At 34.3% G+C, this 15729-nt stretch overlaps 2 protein-coding genes across 3 annotated transcripts in view; both read left to right on the forward strand.

Moving 5' to 3' along the window:
- The window catches only part of LOC143920042 (uncharacterized), a 366222-nt gene that overhangs the window by 240095 nt on the left and 110398 nt on the right, over positions 1–15729 (forward strand). The window lies entirely within an intron of this gene.
- Positions 900–15729, forward strand: part of schlank (ceramide synthase schlank) — a 37789-nt gene continuing 22959 nt past the window's right edge. The window contains exons 1-2 of one of the 2 annotated variants that reach the window (XM_077442717.1): positions 900–1263; positions 11320–11440. In XM_077442717.1, the coding sequence (XP_077298843.1) occupies positions 1082–1263; positions 11320–11440 (303 nt within the window). In that variant the 5' untranslated portion in view covers positions 900–1081. The remainder of the gene's footprint in view (positions 1264–11319; positions 11441–15729) is intronic. The other variant, XM_077442718.1, reaches the window with a different exon arrangement.

Raw genomic sequence — 15729 nt, forward strand, 5'->3', positions numbered from 1 at the left:
AAAATTCAGGTGGGAAGTTTTTAAGGAAAATTCACCATCAGTTACTTTAAACAGATTGTGCACTGCTTGTTGGTCGTCAAGATTAAACTATTAATGCACTTCGATATATATGTAGGTACATATACCAATACGTAAAAAAGGTATAAATTATTAATTTGGAAAGTTATTTTGCTGTATATTAATAATATGAATATATGGGGGGAGGGGGCGCCTTAAAATATTTTGCGGGGGACACCAGTAATTCACACTACGCCACTGGTTAACGACCAATCATGAAGAGCATTAAGATCATCTTGTAAAAGCTCACAAGAACGTTCAGAATCGAGACTCAAATAGAGCTTTAAATCATCAGGGTATAGTGAGAAACGACAGTTTTAAAGTGCTACAACCATAGATCTAGAATAACATTATATAGATATGGCATTACATACAAATTTCGTTTGAGATCTTGTCGCCACTAACTGAGGGGTGTGGGGGATTTAACTAGCGGGGGGAAGTTGGGGGAAAGAAAGGTGTTTTTCCCTACGACGTAGCGGTCGGCGTTTCCCCGCTAGTTAAACCCCCCGCACCCCTCAGTTAGTGACGAAAAGATGAAAAGATCTCCGCATATCTATCGACAAGATCTCCGCAATCGACCTTTCCTACTTAGAAGCTACTAACCTACTGAGAGAAAAGTGTGCATGCGCCATGTACTTTGCATGCGCCAAAAGGGAGACCAGTATAAACCGTGAGGGCGGATCTATGTATTATACATCTATGGCTATATGGGGGGATGATCTTTTCGTCAATAACTGAGGGGTGCGGGGGGGTTAACTAGCGCTGAGCGCTAACGAGCCCGCTTTAACGAATATGTTCACTTCACTCTCGTATAGTTTTGCCGAGATTGTGGAGCGGGCTTTAGAGTCGAGATGGACGTCGAGGCGGGCGCTTCGGCCGTGGGCGGAAGCCTATAGTGGGGATGTTTGGCAGAATCGGCAGAATCGGCAGTCGGGCTTCGGCGAGCGGCGAGTGGCGAGTGACGTGTGGCGTGTGGAGTGCAGTGGAGTGGAGCGGTGTTCGGTGTTGACGAGGGACGATAGCCATGGTCGTCGCCCTGGTCGGGAGCTACTTCTGGTCGGAGTCGGTGTGGCTGCCGCCCAACGTGACGTGGCAGGACATCGAGCCGGCGGCCGACAAGCCCGTGCGCTACACCGACTACACCCACCTGCTCTTCCCCGTGCCCCTCGCCCTCTTCGTCCTGCTGCTGCGCTATCTGCTCGAAGTGTACGACTACCCCTCACCCCACCCCACACCCCTCACCCCTCACCCACCCCGCACCACGTGGTGCGGCACGCCCCCCCGCCGCTAGGTTATGTTCGAATGAGTCACGATGGCACCACTTTACGCTCGTTACGTATACATAGATAGATATATAGATAATAAACAATGTTGCCCTGATCTATGACGTCACGTGCCGTTTCAATTTTTATTCTGTCATTAACTACTCTTTGCACAACTGACTAAAACCAAACGGTCGTGTAAAAGCTCCTCATTTTGTATGTGAACAAACACAACACTCCCATTACTTTGTTTATATGTAAAATTCGATATAATAACATTGTCTGTAGACATTTTGGTGCTAATGTAGGGAAACTTCAAATTGTGAATTTTCATTTTTTTTTTTTTTTTTTTATATCACCTCATTTCACTATGAAGCGTAAAATATAATAGATTCTAATCGAAGCCTTATCAATTTCATATATATGTATGTTTGCCACTTGATACGTTTAATAGTGTAGTGACGTTGTTGAATTTTCTAATAGGGTTAATTCTTACATTCAGGATATTAAATTTGTTGATTTTGACAGAATATTACGCCACCCCTCTCGAGATGCGTTTGGGTAAATTTGTCACGGTCGTAAATAACTCATTATGTGAACTTTTGGCCTCATTTTTTTTGTGATCTTATCCTTAAATGCAACTCTATTCACTAGCAAAAAAAAAATATCGGTGGATTATCCCTCAAAAGTTCTTCAAAAACAAAAGAAAGTTGTTTGAAATCGGTTTGCGTCTGAATTTTGTTCAATATTGACTTGCGTTTCCGTTAAAATCATTCATTATTTTGTGAAAAGCACTGTGTTTTTTTCTCTTTTACTGCAACTTTATCATATTTCTAAGGTAAGTTGGTATTTAATATCTCGAAATGTTACTTCGTTTTATGATTTAAATTACTTGTAAAACTTTTATTGGATTATTTTAGATGGGTAGAAAATCAGATCTTTCTAAAGAAAAAATTGCAAGCGTTATTACATCATTATTAAATACAGGAAAGTTTTCTCAAAACAAAATCGCGACAACGGAGGGTGTTAGTAGGGTGTCTATTAGAAAAATAAAACAAAATCTGGAGACTGATTGCGACCCCACACTCAATCGGCGAGCTAATAGTGGTACTAAAAAAAAATTTGGCCCTCGTGTGGATCGAAAAATCGCCAGGCTTGTTTCCAAGAATCGATTTAATACAAAAAAAAATATTCAACAACAATTAAAGGACGAAAACGTGAAATATCTACGTCAACAGTACGACGTCGTTACGATTCCGTAAATTCTTTAGCGAATGCGTGTATTCGGCAAGAATTTGTCTGCTCAAAGCATGGAGTCGGCAAATAGACAGCAGCGCTCCGGTGTTGTTTTTTAAAACTGGACAGCGTGGACAAGTGTCAAAGTGACAGCTGAATGAGGATGTTTAATTTAGTTTAATTTAATTATTATGTATAATATGACTACATACATATGTTTCGATCATCTCATATGACTTATACATAAATTAATGCCGTTTTTATACATTTTGATCAATATTTTAACAGTGAAACATATGTATGTAGTCATATTATACATAATAATATGTAAATTAAACATCCTTATTCAGCTGTCACATTGACACTTGGTTATAATATAACACGCTGTCCAGTTCACGCATTCGGCAAAGAATTTACGGAATCCGTGAACTGGGCAACGTGCTTGCATTTTTCACGCATTCGGCAATTCTCTTGCCGAATGCTTGTAATAGACAATTTCATGGATTCGGTGTAACATATATATATGTACGTAGTGACAATAAATGAAGTTTCATGATCTAGAAATAATGTGTTTGTGTATTTTGGGTGTTTTTTTTTAATACCGTTAGTCCTATCGAACTGAAACTTTGTATCGGTTATTGAAATTTATATCAATAGGAGATCAATTTTTAAGTTGATCAGTAAGTCCTTTTTTTAAGTTTTTGAATTTAATTAGCTCCCAATCCGCTAACCTAATCAGACTGAAATTGTTTTACATGTAATAAAAGTCATAAATTTTTTATACCCTAATATTTTTATCTGAAGTATAGTACTTTTACTCTAGAGAATCGAGGGTTTTTTTATGTTTTTCTCATAAACCTTTTGGTTTATTGAATTGAAATTTCATATCTAGAAGTTTAAGCTTAATATCAAGTTATGTATAAAATTTGGTAAGCGTCCGTCAACCGAAAGTGGCAGTTTACTCTTGTTCGATTTTTCTACCACTATTTTTTTCGACCCCTTAAACATGTGTGTTCTTCACGATAAAATTCAAGTATAATCCTTGTATCAATGTGATGAAAATAAAAAAAAAATCATTAAATTCAATCAAGCCGAAGTGGGATTTTTTCTTCTTAGAAAAGTAAAAAATGTTGTGACCACACGATTTTTTCGACACCCTTGAACGTATCAAGTGAAAATTTATATTTTTTTATTCTTTATGTATTAACTTAAAGTTGATAAGGTTTCGGTTAAAATTCGTAAACAATATTTCATTATTTTATTTTAACCTTTTACACTAATTTTATTTGCTTGATATTTAATTTATATAATATTTATAGTAATTTAAAGTAATAAAAAAAAATTGAACAAAATCCGACAACCGGAAGTAGAACTTTTGTCTTGTGTAAGTTTCCTTACAATTGAACTCAATTTGTATCAAATATATAGATAAAGTCGATTTTTTTTTATCTATTTACATAACATTGATACTAAAATTTCATTTCTGATCGACAAATCTTCAGTAAAGTTATTATATTATCATTTAATTTTATATGAACTTGAAACTTATTGATGGGAAATTTCAACTCAATGTGCAGAAAATTGTTCGGAGAAAATCATAAAAAAACTTCAGTAAAAGTACTATGTACTTAAAAAATAATAAATATAGTGTGAAATCCGTCATACTTATATATTTACACCTGAAAGAGTACACACACACATGTAAAAAAAACCCATGAAAACGTGATTAGTGATCGATTCTGAGTTCAAACCAGACAAACTTTCGGGGTCGAATTTTTTGACGATTGTTTCAGTTGATGAAGTACAAATCGAATATGAGACATCTCCATTAAATTATTACTAATGTTATTGAAATGCCACACAAATCCGATTGCAAGCTTACTTAGTCTAATAAAAAAAAGTCCACTGGTGTTTAAACTTTGAACATTTCACATGTTTTTATAGTATGAAGTCCATTTTTACAATGTTTTACTACGTTTTTATTATTATCAATCGAGTCAATGTGAAGTGAATCATTTCCATCTGATTTTTTTTTTAATTGTCATATTTCAAACCTAATATTGAATCTATAATAGTTACGCATAATTATAGCTTATAATTTGATCGTAAAATGTGTATTTCGATTATAAACTGTAATTATATAGTGGTGTCAAAACATCATTAAACAAGTCGATGACGTTTTTTTTTCGGGATAAATTGTAATTACTTTAAACGATCGACTAATCAGTTCAAACATTAGTACATTCGAGCATAGTTATGCATTAAAGATCCATATTATATGTAAATGCTGTTGGAAAATATTATTAAATTTGATCGAAATTTTATTTTAAGTATGTAATTTGAATCTTTTATACAGAACTACATACGTCCATTATTTTATTTATTTCATTTTTATTACAATCAATGTACACTCGTCATTACAGATCGCTCCAATGCGACGAGTGTACGAGAACGGTCAGACAACAACGTATACAGTACGTTCAATAAACATCGAATACAATAATTAATCAAGTACAGAAATAATAATCATAGAGACTAATCTATGGATTATTTTTAGATTTTGTGCACAATTTTTATACACATAATAAACACGAAGTTATAGAGACATCTATAGATTTCAGATTTCTGTGTACTTAATTTCTATAAATTATACACACAGATTTTTGTGAAAACAGGAAATGATCTATTACCAATTTTCAGGAACCGTTTCAACAATGATCAGATAAAATTGGCAAGCTCTGATAGAGAAACGATCGATTTGGAGTCACAAAACCCCCAAATCTAACCAGCAGTTTGACGAGTCGAACCATCGATCGCAGTGGTGCTAAATATATACGCTACCATTAACCCTTTGGCTGCTACGAGGTTTTTCAATGTCCAAGCGAAAAATGCTAACATTTGTAATTATTTTGAAAAAAAATAAATGTAATATATTTTTTTACATACTTACTTCGCCGAACGCGCGTAATTTTTCTGATACTTTATATACATTTTTAAGAAGCAGTTGTGGACTCGCGCTCTCTCTTTCTGTCTTGCTTTTACATGCGTGCGTACGAAAGAGATACCTACATATATACACTAAATAAGTTTTGACGTTTGTTTTCCCGACGCATTATTTTTTTCAATAATCTATTTTTAGACATCGATGTCTCTTTACAACATGCGATACATATGAAACAGGTAGCGGTATTTTTCTCTTTCTTTCTTGGTTTTAATTGTTTACGTGTGAGCGAGACACACAAGGATGCGAAGTTTCAAATAATCAAATAATTTTTCAACTTGTATCATAAACATTTTGTATGCATTTCAGTTGCATTTGATTGATTGCACGAATTCGTGACCTACATATGTATATAATTGAAAGCGGATTTCTATTGTTTTTTGTTACTATTCCATTTATCTTAACTCTGCAAAATTATAACGGACAGTGAAAGTGACGAAAGCGAAATAATAGCTCCTCACCGAGGAACTCGACAAATCAGCAGCTCTACTGATTCTGAAAATGAATTTATCGACAATAATCAATTCCCAAGTAATAACTCCTTATATGACAACGAACCCGAAATTGACATTGATAATGAACCCGAAATTGACTTTGATGATGAACCCGAAATTGAAGAGCTTTTATTTAAAAAATTGAAATTAAAAGCTTGATTGAAAAATAAATATAAATACGTATATAAAAAAAATGTTTCGTGCCACTGATGCGCTGGCGGCTCACAGAAAGTATTGAAATGGTGCGTACGCACCAAGCCAACGAACGGCCCACAGGCCAACTTTTAAAACCAGTAGCGTACAAAATATCGAAATAAAAATTAAATTTAAAAATTGAAATTAAATATCAAAATTAAAACTATTATTATTATATTAAAATTAAATTCAAGTATCAAAATAAAATTATAATCATTATATTAAATTTAAAATTAAATATTGAAAGTTAAAACAGAACATGCACAATTTAAATAAATTTTCGAGATTGACCTAAAATTAGATCATCAACAATCACATACAGGTAATCCTCGACTTTTGTTTGTCGAAGATGTTTTGACTTACGAAGATACGCACTAAGATCGAAAAAAAATCAAAGAATTATTATTTTTACTTCCCCGTAATGCGCAGTTACTGAGAATATATCATGTATTAGTATGGGTGATCCAACGATTTTTGCTAACCCGGGGTGTTGTCGGTCACATCAAACGGATTTTTTTATTCTTCAATAGTTTCTCTCGTCGAAATAAATCATGTAATTAAATCATTTCAGAGGTAAAATTTATCGGATAATGTGTGATTATTAATTTTATTTCGACGAAAGAAAAAAAACCCTTTGACAAATCACCGACATTCGACACCGCGTTTTTTTATGAATTGTTTTTTTTTTTATCGATCATCCAAGTGGAAATACAGTAACATCTCGTGACGACTTTAACAATATTTTTTTTCGCTCGTACGCAGTGAAATTATAATATTTCTCTGGTTTTAAATGCGGTATCGTCGTAATTCAAAACATCAACGATGATCTAATTTTAGCTCAATCTCGCTCTTTAGCTTGATTTTGATATTTAATTTCAATTTTAAAATTTAATTTTTATTTCGATATTTTGTACGCTACTGCTGGTTAAAAAGTTGGCCCAAAATCGTCGTTGGTTTAGTCCGTAAGCACCAAAATACGACAATTAATGACGACAACAACGATCGTCGTAGCAATCTTCGCCGATTTCAAAACAACGATATATCGTTGTTGTAGCAGTCTAAGGGTTAAGCCAAACTCGTGGCTTAATGGTAGCTTATTGTATATCAATAATGCATTATTATATATCAACAACGTCGATGAATGTCTTTTATAACAATATTTGATTTGATGAAACACCTGCAGAAGCAATTCAAAATTCAATGTGATGTTTTCCTTGAAAAAAATTCTGAATCATTCCGACTATCTATTATGCAAAAAGGTGAACGTCCAAAGTTGATGAATGCAAATACGAATATGATCGAAAGTGCATGCCAATTATGCGTATTATACGTAAATACCAAATCTGCTATCCACACAAAGGTGTGCAACGAACTCGACCGTCGTTTAAAAGAATAAACGGTCATTGTTTTTGTCAACTCGTGTGCATATGCTGTCCGCTTCCTGTTTGCCGGCATCAAGTCTTTCACATTTCGCATCACGATTTACACCGCAATTAGCCTCAAAACAATAATAATCGTACGGCCACTCTAATTGTGATCTGCGACGAGCCGAGCGTGTCTGTGTTGTTTCGCCGTGTACAATATTATTCGCGTGTCTCTACGAACGAGCCGAAGCGACATTCAATGTGTCGTCGCCGTGTCTATCATTTTGATTAATTATTGCTTATATTTGTGTGTGCTGTTTACATATGTACATGCTCCGTTTGTAATTTGTTTATTTTCTACGAATGTATGTATGAATGGGGAAGGTCAATTGATTTGAACTCTGTCGATTTTGCTATCTTGAATAGTTTTGGATTAATTGTTATTAGTGTTGAATAGTATGTGAATCTATTTGCTTTTACATATCAGTTGAATATCTCCGAGTGCTGATATAGCGTGTACTTTATGGTGCTTACGGACTAAACCAACGACGATTTTGGGCCAACTTTTTAACCAGCAGTAGCGTACAAAATATCGAAATAAAAATTAAATTTTAAAATTGAAATTAAATATCAAAATCAAGCTAAAGAGCGAGATTGAGCTAAAATTAGATCATCGTTGATGTTTTGAATTACAACAATATTTTGAATTACGACGATACCGCATTTAAAACCAGAGAAATATTATAATTTCACTGCGTACGAGCGAAAAAAAATATTGTTAAAGTCGTCACGAGATGTTACTGTATTTCCACTTGGATGATCGATAAAAAAAAAAACAATTCATAAAAAAACGCGGTGTCGAATGTCGGTGATTTGTCAAAGGGTTTTTTTTCTTTCGTCGAAATAAAATTAATAATCACACATTATCCGATAAATTTTACCTCTGAAATGATTTAATTACTTGATTTATTTCGACGAGAGAAACAATTGAAGAATAAAAAAATCCGTTTGATGTGACCGACAACACCCCGGGTTAGCAAAAATCGTTGGATCACCCATACTAATACATGATTTATTCTCAGTAACTGCGCATTACGGGGAAGTAAAAATAATATTTTTTTTTTTGATTTTTTTTCGATCTTAGTGCGTATCTTCGTAAGTCAAAACATCTTCGACAAACAAAAGTCGAGGATTACCTGTATGTGATTGTTGATGATCTAATTTTAGGTCAATCTCGAAAATTTATTTAAATTGTGCATGTTCTGTTTTAACTTTCAATATTTAATTTTAATTTTAATATAATGATTATAATTTTATTTTGATACTTGAATTTAATTTTAATATAATAATAATAGTTTTAATTTTGATATTTAATTTCAATTTTTAAATTTAATTTTTATTTCGATATTTTGTACGCTACTGGTTTTAAAAGTTGGCCTGTGGGCCGTTCGTTGGCTTGGTGCGTACGCACCATTACATGATCGTTTCCGCTATGATGCATATTGTATTCTTGATTTTTACACGTATCTTAAATATGTAGGTAACATCTGAATGTTTCAAATTGTAATAAAAATTTTGTAAAAGAAGCCATACTTTATATATATAAGTTATCTATATCTATAAAATAAAAATGAATGTTTGTGTGTCTCTAATAGGCTCCTAAACCACTCAACCGATTATGATGGAACTTTCAGGATTTGATGTATGCATGTCCGGGAAGATTACTGTAAAAAAAAAAGGCCCAAAAATGGGAATGGGAATGAGTGGCATTGCAACGCAATAATTTCAAATGTTTTCGCGTCGCCACTTGCGTTGTTAGGGTAAAATAAACAAACAATTGAATAATTTCAAATGTGTTCGCTGCATGCATTTTTCCGACATGTGGGAACGGGAATTGCATGTGTTATTGTGGCATTGCAACGCATGCCATTTTATATAATCTTCTTTCAACGAGTCTTTGTTTTATCAAATTATACTAAGATGGTATTTGAAAATGATCGTTTTACAAGTCGAAGGCTTCAAATGCTCAAAAGTTTCAAATTTTGACTAACTTATGTATATATTCCAACGTAAGCCAAGGATCGTTTTATTTATATTTATTAAACCGTTTGATTATAGTGGTCTTAAGCAACACCAATGGTTTTAAATTTATAGATTACTTTAGTGTTTTTACCCGGCTTCGCTCGGTATTTGTAATATAAACCGCTTAAACATGGCCAATCTAATAGTAAACATTTGATTAAATTTATTTGTATATTTATTTGTTTTTTTTTATTAAATTGAACGTCACAGAATCTACGACCCGAACAAACAAATATGCATACAAAGTCTCTTTCGAAATTATATATTAGATAATTTTTTTAAATCATATTCAAATGGTGGTGACGTAGAGAGTAGGATGGTTTTTGTCAAATTTATCTGGAACTGTTTTAATAATGAAATAAGATAAATTGGCAAACTCTGATAGGAAACGATTGACTCACAGTCACAAATATCCAAGTCTGACCATCAATATTACAGAAATACTTCTGAATCACTTCTTTTCAATTGCAGTCAATCCAAGGCTTGAGCCCGGGAACCTCTCGGTGGTTAGCATTAACGCAAACATTGATATACTGCTGGCTAGTATCTAGAATATTAAATTTATATGGCCAAAAGTTTCAACACTCAAATTGCTCTGTTTTGTCTACATATATACGTTTATCACATGCAGGGATCGCCGAGAGAAAACCCGGCCCCTATAATAAACTAAAAAAAAATTATAAACAGATAGATAGATCTTAGTAGAAAACGTAACTTAAGTCGTAGATCGCAATAAGTTTACGTTAAGAAAATTTTTCTATTGATGCCCGGGGCCATCTCTTCTAAAAAATATTCATATAAAATTTAAGTAATATAAACAGCTATATTTGAGAGTGGCGGAAGTCCAATTTTCAGTTCCAGAAACTCTATTTCTGTTTGACTTACAGATTGTTATCAATTATTTTAATTTGATACGTCCAGAATCTCGGAAAAGCAGAATAAACGTATCAAAGGCCACCGGTATTTTTAAACATTGTTGAACGCAAAACATTATACTTAATGTTTTTCGAAATATTTCTCAAAATGAAGAAAAGTGGACTTATGCCACTTTCAAATTTTAGCGGCTCATATATTAAAATATTTTAATAGATTCTTTTTAAGGCACAGCAACTACGGGAATATATATATATATTGTTTTCATTTATTAAAATGTCTTCTAATTTATGTCTGCAGACATAAATCAGAAAATCCATACTTTTAATTATTTGACTTGATGCCCCCCCCCCCCAAAAATTGGATGCCTGGGGCTGTTGCACCATTTCGGCATTCGACAATAAATAACGGCATCGAATGAATTCTTCGAATTTTGGCAGGCGCCATTTTTTCTAAAAATATATTATTACTAAGATTTTCTCCAGAATCAGTCAGTCTGACTTCGGGCCCTGGAAATTTACTTTACTTTAAATATTTGTCAGGTCTAGTCACACATAATATGTATATAGTTTCTAATGAATTCAACCTACATACTTCACTTAACTTCATCCGACTTTTTATTGTGATATAAAAGAAAAATTTGAACAATAGTATAAACACCAGTGAAATTCACTGTCCACTATTTATTAGTTAGTGTGCAAAAAGGATTAATTCATTGAAATATTAAAATGTGTGTTTTTTTTGCATTGTTGCAGATATGTGTTCAGCGGTTGGGGGATAAAATTAGGTATTAAGAATAGTAGACCGAAGAAAGCTGATTATTATCCAGCGCTCGAGGTGGCGTATTTGAAATCGCCCAAATTTAATCAAAAAATAGTAAGTAATATATGTATGTATATTGTTTTAAACGCTGCCGGTTGTATAATGCAGATTGTGTGGATTATGTAAATATTTAGACATTTCTTGTGTAGCGTTTTCTAAATTTTGGAAGGCGGCCACGCTTGGCGTCTGCAAGTTTCTAAGCAGAAAAATGTACGAGTTTTTTTTTTAATGTATTCGACAAATCCAAAGTGCATTTACTTGGTGATTAGAATTTGTTTTTATAACGATAGATTGAAGTTGTATGTCCCAGAGTTCCGACTATGGAAACTATATGTATGTGTGTGTAATATTATATCATCGATGCATTTCTAGTCTTGCTATTCCTTTGTAAACAAATTAAGTATACGTACTTTCTGGATAGGATGTATGCAAAGCGGGAAAATAATGATTTCACCATCTACTGCTGGATGAAATGCTCTCCAACACGCTTCCATTCGTCTCTGTTTTGAACAACTCTCATCCATCTCGTCCCACGCATATTCTGATTTCTGATTTCATCCATACATCTCCCCTGTGGTCTTTCTTGCGGCCTTTTAAATTCTCTCGGGTACCGTTCGAGCACTTCTTTTGTCCGTTCTTCTAACTACGTGACTCGCCCATTGCCGTTTCAATTACTGTACTCTCACCATTGCATCGACCGCCTTATTATTTGGATTTATAGCAAAAGTTGGATAAAACGGGCATGCTGTCTCTTACTCCCCATCTCAACCAATAGCATTTCGCACGTACAATATTCCATTGTGTGTTCGAAATACTATTCGAGCGCTTCTTTCGTCCGTTCCAACCAAATGCTATTGGTCGAGAAGCGGTGTAAGAGACAGCATGTACGTTTTTCCTAAGTGTCTTCCTACAGTGGACCAACTACATATATCCATAATCTGAACCTGGGATATTTCAATCATTCAACTGGCTGAAAATATACTTGCATTTTATTATAAATTCTTCTTTATTTATTTGCCATCTTCTTTTTTCACTTCATCTCGACATATTTGGTTTAGATTCAAAACAATTTTTAGAATGGTTTCAGAATCTGAAATTACAATGTATTGAAATGTCTACTTTACGAATTTCTCTTTGTAATCTGATAGTAAACAGGTTGGAAATGAACATTTAAGTGTCTTATTATGACCAAGTCAGATGTCTCATAATTAAGTCTCAGTGTATTGGTAATTGATATGTGTTACAAATCTGCTACTATTATTAACTAGTGCTATACCCGATGACATATTATCGTATGGGTGTTGGCATATTAAGTTATTAAATAAAAAAAATTAAAGGAAATGTGTCGTCGGTCATGTGTATGTGTTCGATCCCCACGCGGTCGAATTTTTTCAAATACCTTCAAAATATATTTTTAATATTTATATTTAATTGTTTAATATAAAACACCAATAGAATAATTAATTAATTAATTAAATAAATTTTCAATAGATGGCTGTAAATTCTCTGCCAAGCGGAAACATATATTGAATTCGTGTATACGTTTTGGCAGTGGTTTAGCTGTGGTTTATGTATGTCGAATCGAAACGACTATTATAGTACGGCGAGCGTTATCTCAGACAGACATAGACGGAATAGCGATATCATATATGTATGTATATATGATGGATACGTCAAGATTTAAAAAAAATACAGAGGCTTTCTTGATTGGATACTACATATCTTACAACTATGAGGGCGAAAGGAATGAAACGAGGGTGTAGTTTAATGCACGACTATTTAATGTGACGGCTGGGAAGGATGTTAAGTGGTAGCGACCCAAACTCGACCCATGTCATACACAACTTTTCAATGCTTTCTATACTTTAATGACTACGTGTTGACATTGTTTTATTGTAAACAATTCTAGTCACTCCATCCACCTGTAGTAACATTCAGTCATGGTTTAACTTTGTTCAACGCCTTTGCACAATTCCAGTTATGAACTATGCACACTAAGTGTACACAGTTTATCGACAGTCCACTGTGCAAATACGCATTATCCATGTATGTAAACATGAACGTGTGTTTTTTTCCGTTGCAATTGCACCCTTGAGTTCACGCATGCATCACCACCGTCGATCATCATTTCAATTTTAAATTCAGTCGTTTCATGTCGAAGATCAACTTTCGGTAAGGTTCGTTGTCCGTCCATGACTATATTATAATAGTCTGCTATCATAACTTTCGCTAGCGAATTCAGTCTGTTATGTATGCATGTATGCACGTGTTGTTTTCGTTTGGCGATGGGAAATGAAACTCGTCACATTCCATGGAATGTATGTGGTATATATGTATGTACGTGTTTGACCTGTGAGCTATTGGGCCTTGATTGACTCAACGTGTTCCGAGTTAGACCATTGAAAAATTCCTGGCAACTGTAGCGTGCGTGCACTAGGCTCGTAGCTGTTTATGCGATAGTTGATTTTTTATTTACTTTATCCATGTACGTAGTAACAATAGATGAGGTTTTGTGATCATGCGAAAATTCGAACTCGAGATTTTGACTGATTCGAACTCGGAATCGATCACTGATCACGTTTTAATGATCTAGGAAAAATGTGTGTGTGTCTGTGTATTTTGGAGATTTTTTGAACACCGTTAGTCCTATCGAACTGAAACTTAGTATCGGTTACTGAAATTCTTATCGATACGATGTAAATTTTTTTCAAATTTTTAAGTTGACCGGAAATGGTACCTCCCCCTAATAGGTGTCCTCTTTTTTTTTTATAAGTTTTTGAATTCACCTATCTCCCAAACGCTAAGTCTTTTCAGGTAGCATTGAACATGGGTCGTGTAATCCGTGTCAATGTTTATAAAGACTCAGACAGCGGCTAATGTGGGACGTGGTTTTTTTTAGATAGTTTTAAGCATATAGAAAAGATTTGGCGTACATGGGATAGTCCTTTCAAAATAATACATTCGACCTGTCGTTGAAATTGTATGGGAGTTATTTATCCTTGCTTGATCGATAACGGTGTATCCCATATTCGTTATTGACCACTGTCAAGCAAGGATACATTTTTACCGAAAATGGTCCAAAGGGTCGTTTTGGTATAGATCACTGTCAAGCAAGGATAAATACTACTGTTACGTACGCCGCGGATTAAGCTAATAGAATCCCAGAGACTATGTGACCGTTCAAGGGTTATCTGTTAACGGATTAACTAAGTGCTTGCACTTAGACCAACGGATATCTGTTATCGGATTAACTAAGTGCTTGCACTTACTTCCAGGATTATAGCTGGACTCTAAGTGCATTTAGGCTAAACAATGACCGTTATTAGTCCTTTCTCAGAATCGGTACGGGGAGACCCAATGTCGTTGAAATACATATCCGAATACGTGACTATACAACAGGTAAACAGATTAGACGTCCTGAGAGATCTACCCTGTGGGACGTGGTTTTAAACATATAGAAAAAATTTGGCGTTCATGGGATGGTCCTTTTAAAACGATACATTCGACTTGTCGTTGAAATTGTATGGTAGCTATTTATCCTTGCTTGACAGTGATCTACATATACCAAAACGACCCTTTGGACCATTTTCGGTAAAAATGTATCCTGGCTTGATCGATAACGGTGTATCCCATATTAGTATATTTTTTATATTGTTGCAAGATATATTAGAGAGTCTAAACACACCTTTGCAAAACTCTAAATCCTCGGCGGTAACTATTTGTTTGGATTAGCTACAATTTTTATACTTGTTTTCTATTGGATTTCTTAATAATTCTTATTGGAAATGTTGGCGAAATTTTCAGCATGGCGGACTTTCAACGGAAAAGACGTCAGCACTCAAACGGTTAATACAATTTGGACGATATTCATTGCAAAAACCATTATTAATATTTTATAAATCCCCCCCGGCACACCCGTTTGAAACCGCAAATTGATCGAATATAGAAGTAAACGCCAATAAAAAGTTTCTTTTTGAGCGATGTAGTAATATGGCCCCATTCCTCGCCTGTCGGTTTCCAAAATAACCGTCGACGATTCGGTTAATTCGTATGCGGTTGGTTTGTGGCTTTTTTTGACGATGCTTATGCACATCGTTATCTGCAAAAAATTTTAATCGATCGATTCGTTCAATTCTGCCCCCATGTGTGAAAGATACTATCGATACGTATTTAATGTTCCGGCTGCCATTTTGTTTCCGTCGCGTGCCTAGGTGATAAAATGGTCCTAAATGGATTTTCGAAATATCGTAAATTTGTATAATAATTTTTATGACATGCGTCGGAGATTACGTACAACAGACGTACGATATGTAAAGACTAATCCCTAGATTCGGTGTTTTATA

Source organism: Arctopsyche grandis, chromosome 12, assembly GCF_051622035.1.
Source record: "Arctopsyche grandis isolate Sample6627 chromosome 12, ASM5162203v2, whole genome shotgun sequence".
NCBI lineage: Eukaryota > Metazoa > Arthropoda > Insecta > Trichoptera > Hydropsychidae > Arctopsyche > Arctopsyche grandis.